At 40.2% G+C, this 6,000-nt stretch overlaps 1 protein-coding gene across 1 annotated transcript in view; it reads right to left on the bottom strand.

Moving 5' to 3' along the window:
- Positions 1 to 6,000, bottom strand: part of MPP7 (membrane palmitoylated protein 7) — a 316,603-nt gene that overhangs the window by 95,214 nt on the left and 215,389 nt on the right. The window contains exons 9-12 of the mRNA XM_018558730.1: positions 4,430 to 4,511; positions 3,498 to 3,583; positions 3,103 to 3,177; positions 693 to 889 (exon numbers count right to left, since the gene is read on the bottom strand). Coding sequence (XP_018414232.1) covers positions 693 to 889; positions 3,103 to 3,177; positions 3,498 to 3,583; positions 4,430 to 4,511 — 440 coding nt within the window. The remainder of the gene's footprint in view (positions 1 to 692; positions 890 to 3,102; positions 3,178 to 3,497; positions 3,584 to 4,429; positions 4,512 to 6,000) is intronic.

Below are 6,000 nucleotides of genomic sequence, written 5' to 3'. Positions count from 1 at the left end.
GAGAGAGTGAGAAAGAAAAGGGTAAGAGTGATGGTGAGACAGAGACAACAGATGGCGTAAAGGGAAGAGAGAAAACGTGACAAATATACAGAACAGAGGAAGCAGAAGGAAGGAAGCAAAAGGGAAGGAAGGAGAGGAGGGGGGAGAAGGTAAAGAATGTGGTGTAATGCGTGAACAGAATCAGAGAAAGACAATGAGAGAGAAGAACAGAAAGCAGGAAAAAGAGAAAGAGAAAGGATGGAGAAAAAGAAGAGGCAAGGACAGAGAGGGAGAAGAGGCAGTAAAGAAAGCGGGTAGGAGAGATGGATAGAGAAAGCAACAGAAAGGAGAGAATGAGACAGGCAGAGAGAGAAAGAGAGAGAGAAAAGTACAGAAATCAGGAGAAAGAGAGGAGAGAAAAAGATAAAGGAAGAGAGAAGTGGTGATGAGGAGGGACAGAGAAGGAGAGAGAAGGAAAGAGAAGAAAGAGAGCAGAACAAGGAATAGGGAGAGAGAAGAAAGATAGAGAGCTGGGGGAGCTAAGGAGAAAGAGAAGGACGGAATGTAAAAATGGAGTGAGAGAGAGAAAAGTGAAAGAAGAAGAGATCAGAATAGAAGAAAAACTTGGTCAGAAAGAGAACAGCAGGGGGAAGAGAAAAAAAAGGTGAAAGAACCAGTGAGATGGAGAGAAAGGAAGGAGAATTAGAGCTAACCTCTCTTGGAATTGTTTTGAAGGGATCAATCCAGCTCTGGGATTGGCATCACCTTCGTGTTTGGCTTGCCACCAAGTTGCATCATCCTGGCTCATGATCTGAAGTATATCTCCCTTGCTGAATGCAAGTCCGGCTTCTTTACAAGGAATTGCTTTATCCTCAATAGGATAGTAGTCAAAGAGAGCTTTAACAAACATCTGCAAAAGAAGATAACAGTGCATAGTACTGAAAAAGTAAACAGAAAATACCTGATGCCTTTTATTATTGTGCCAACAACATTTGTATATTAAACGATTCCAAATGGTGATATATAGAGCAGGTTTGAAAGGAGTAAATGTGTTAATCTGACTGACCTCCATATCCCCAGTCTCACAACACGGCCACCCCTTCTACTGTCCTGTACCAGACTTTCTGCAGTCTCAATCTGAGACATTAAATTCCTACAATCATGTAAAGAAAAATCTCCCATTTGATACCTATATAGGCGCAATGGGTGCAGAGAGAGGCAAGTGAATATGAAAGTGGAAAAATGCTGCATGGTGAGATCCTTTAAAATGCTGCATTGTTAAATTGGGGGCATACTATAAGGCCATACATACAACCCTCCAAATTATTGAGTTTAGGTGTTTCTAGTGAAGGGTACTATTAAGGCTACAGCATCCAAAGACATTTTAGATTATTGTGCACTCCCCACCTTTTTGTTTGGGGAGGGCCTTTCCAAAAAGACATGGTTTGATGAGGTACTCTACACAGAACTCTAACCTCAGCCCTACTGAGCACCTTTTCAGATTAATTATTATTACAACAGAATTCATATAGCACAACAGTTTGCACCTTGCTTTAGAAAATAAAGGGAGACAGTACAGTTATAATACAACTCAATGCTCATACGAGCTTATTGGAATGCCGATTGTGTACCTGACCTCACCAATACTTTGGCTGGATAGCCACAAATTCCCACAGACACTACAAAATCTTAATGCAAACCTTTCCAGAAGGGTGGAGGCTAACACTGCCTGAAAAAAGAGGGGAGGAGGCAACTACATACTAATTCCCTTGGTTTTGGAACGGGATGTCTAACAAACTCAAATAGGTCTGATAGACAGGTGTCCACAGACCTTTAGACATATAATGTAGGAATAAATCAGGACACCCATGACTCCCCATCACTTCTCCTCTTAAAACCCAACTAAGCTTTCACTTTCAATCAGCTAAATACATTCCAGCAGTATCAAAACAAAACATCTTCAAAGTCTTACAGTTACATTTCTTTATAAAACAACCATAGCCTTGGTAGAAAAGTCTGTCAGCCTTTGCCCGCAGCTGCAGAATGATACCCTTGCTCTGTGCGTGGAAAGCAAAGCTTAAACTCTTGCCAAGAAGCGTTTCTCATTGGTCACCGTGATCAGGTGACTGTGCTGACCAATGAGTGCTCGCCATTTGCGAACGTTATTCTAGATGCTCAGTGCAGGGCTGCAATGTGGTGAACGGACTTGACTGCCATGGGGGGCCCATTGGTTCCAAAACAGGTATGACCAGCGGGGTGGGGAAAAGTGGCAGTTTGGCCAATAGGATGCCCAAATACAAAGCACTGTACTGAGGGTTAAGGGAAGGGGGTTGGGTGCCGGGACAGTGTGCATGTCTTTCCTATACCTGAAACTACCAAAGTGCAGAGGGGACATGGGAAGGAATGCAGAAGTAGGATGTAGTTCTGGCAGGTGCCTCCAGTGCAGCTACAGCATTAGTGGTGTTTAAAATCAGTTAAGCAAGCCCACAATGTAGTAGTGCTTGGGCATGAGAACAGGTTGCCCAGCCATTGAGCAATGCGCAGTGGGTGGTGGAGGCAGATTGGTCATCTTTACTGCATACCAAGAAATTCAGATTTTTCAGGATGCTACCGAAGTGCAGAGGGAAAATGGGAGGAATGCAAATTAAGATGTGAGCCACAGAAGGTGCCTCCACTCAGCTATAGTGTTAGTTTCATCTTTATAAACGTACATATTTGCTTTAAAAGTTTCCATTTTTAGATTGGATGACCCGACCTTTCAATTCCTTCCATGTAAGAGAGATACACCTAAGATTACTGTTGGTTGATCTTATTTTCAAATGACTGTTCTGTTTACTCAAACCAAATTGAAGAAAGGCTATATACTTTATTTTACAATACTATATGTGCTGCAACATCATACAAATATAGCAAGAAATTTCAACCTGTCAGATATTTTTTTAACCCAGCCTTCTAGAAGCCAAAAGAGATTTCAAAAAACAACCACAGGCGTGATTTATAGGTTCGATTTGATGATGAAAGATTGGATCGTGAAATGGACTGAAATAAGTCTGGGCACCGTGAGAAACTGCTACAGACTACAATTACTACATCATATGAAACACATATCTTCTACAACATTACCTTTCCTTCATTATTTTGCAATTCCTCCTTGATAGTTGGTATGATTTTAAATGTTATTGCACCTTGGGACTGCGCCTGTAAAAAGATAAAGGTAAGAACAGTTATATAGAAGCATACAGATACACATGATTTCCAGATTACTTGTTTTGCTTGAAGGGAACTATTTGATTGGCTATGATGGGCAGCCAATATGATGCCATTTCCATAATCTACTCTAAGTCTTAAAGACAGATGCCCAATGCTGTGAGCACCCAGGGCAGCATACAGTCACATATGTCCTGGAGTATGAGACTACAGAAATAAAGGTAATGTTTATACACCAGGGCCACAAGGTGAGCTTTGTAGAATGTATACGGCATGGTAGGAAAGCAATACAGACAATGAAAAGTACTTACCAAAATATAGATGATTTCTTCTGGTTTTTTATCTTCTACACTTATTCCATTGACTTCCCTTAATTCATCACCCACATGGATAAGACCTGGATGAATTAAAAGGAATATGTACAGTGTCTTCATTTGTTTTAAGATATACATATAAAATAGATCAGCTTGATGGAAATTATCTTATTAGGTTTACATTCCTTGTTTATATAAATAATTTGTCATTTAAAAATATACATGAGGCAGCCATATTTGCTTATTACATATGCAACTTCAGCTCCCTGCTTCGCAATACTACACAATGGTTTTGTTTAACACTCCTTTACACAATTAAAACATGAGTTGGCTGACTCACTAAAACAATGCAGCTCTATGTCACTGATATCAACAGCTGATCAGGTCCCTTTCACACGGGCTGATCAGGAGGTGATCTGTCATTTGTCCATTTACATCAGATTACCACGGATCCAGCATGATCAGGTCCGGCAAAAAAGATCTCTGATCAGTTTCTTTTTCCTGGATCTGGCCGGAGTCGGGGGGGGAACCGTGTGTAAATGGATGCCCGTCCATTTACACATGTTTGCCCATAAACTAACATTGGTCATCCGATTGGGCCTGCTTGAAAGACTGACAGGTGGACCCGATCAGACTGGCTGTGTCAAAGGGGCCGATGAGAAATAGCCAGAACAACGGCACTGAGCCACTAAGAGCTCTGCCTAGTGGACAGATTAACATATTTAATACAATAACAAAAATAACAGAGCTAGGATCTACAATGTCATGTTATACACTGGAAGAATTACTCAAAATATGTCACAACTTAAAATACACTAAAATAAAGTAATTGACAAAAAAGATCCCAGGATAGAAAGTTACTGTGTTTACATTCTCTATTTTTCCAAAGTCCATACATTCTATGTAATTCTACGGGGTATGCATCTCACCGCTTCTGTCAGCAGCTCCACCTCGCATTATCCTGGCCACAACAATGGCTCCTGTGTTCTCATCTCTCTTTATTGTAGCACCCTAAAACATCAAGGAATTGTTAGAATTAGGAAAGCAAACATTTCGGAAAGCAGATAAATGATTAAGACATCCAACAGTTTCTTGTAGACTTCGATACCAAGTGCCTACTTTTTTTTAATAAATAAGGAGTCAGTCCAACCAACTCTGAGGGCTTGTTCACACCAAGGGCGTTCCAGGAGCAGATCAGTTACACACCGGATCAAAACGGCGCCCAATGTATTCCAATGGTATTTTGGGCTCTAGTTCACACCGCAGCGTCCAGTTCCAGAGCATGTAAAAAAACTACAGCAAGCCCTATTTTACCTGCTCTGGAACGCATGCAAACGCATCAAAAATGCATGCAAACGCATCAAAAACACATGCAAACGCCCTGGAATGCACTGAAAGCCCATTCTAAACTAAAGAAAAAAACAAAACATTTTTGTTTTAACTAAAAACGGCCCTTAACGCATCAAAAACGCGTCAAAAACCGCAGTATAACACATTCCACTGCATGTGCAGAAACTCAAGCATATCTGGTCTGCATTTGGTATGAAGAAGCCTTTACAGTAGAAGCTTTTAGTAACAGCTGGAGAATGAAAACCACCCAAAAGTCTCGAGGGGACTCTGGGGGCGAGACCAGTGTACTCGAGTTCCAGGGCAGCACACCTGCTTCAGACAACACAAGGTGCTCTTTATCATAGTTAACAAGATATCACAACATTTTCTCACAACAAACAGAGAACAGCTTGTAACATTATAAAACAGATTATTACAGACCACTTAAACAGATTTTTCTGAACATCACACAAAATATACACAACGTTAAAATATTACATAAAGCCTTATTTTAATAATACATTTTAAACACAATCAGTACATACCGATCTTCTACATAAAGTCACTGGCCAAACAAGTTACATTTTATTTTAAGTAAAATGTTTTGTAGTTTTAAAAATCATCGGAAAATAATACAATTATTTGCTAATTATATGAGCGGCCGAGGCATCAAGACCTGACCATTAAAATGTAACCTTTTTATTTAATATTAAAATACTTATTACCAGCTACGTAAATCCATCTACACCTCTACTTTAGTGGTTTCTTATCCTATAACAGCCCAAAGAGGGTATTGTAAATGAAGGGTCTTATTTTTTCTCCTTTTACTCTACCACTCAATTGCGCAAATATATTTCTTGTCTGTAACTAATCCTCATCTCATTTTCTGACCTATAGGAAGGGGAGGAGAAAGGGAAGGGGTTGGAGGACCCGATTTGTCTCTGTTGGCTAACCCTCATTCTTTTCAATTCTCAAACCCTATATGAGGGATGCATAAATATTACCCAATTTGTATAAATAGTACCCAATTTATTTACGTGACCCACCCCCTTATCCAAAATGTTTTGTTTAATATTTAGCTTCTCTCTAGCACTGTCCCCCTGTTACACTTTCGGTAAGCCCAGGGCAGCATGGATATGTCCCCTGGAGGTTCATTATCACATCAGTCTGA

Source organism: Nanorana parkeri, unplaced genomic scaffold, assembly GCF_000935625.1.
Source record: "Nanorana parkeri isolate BGI_ZX_2015 unplaced genomic scaffold, ASM93562v1 scaffold355, whole genome shotgun sequence".
Taxonomy (NCBI): domain Eukaryota; kingdom Metazoa; phylum Chordata; class Amphibia; order Anura; family Dicroglossidae; genus Nanorana; species Nanorana parkeri.
This window is presented reverse-complemented; position numbering and strand designations above follow the sequence as displayed.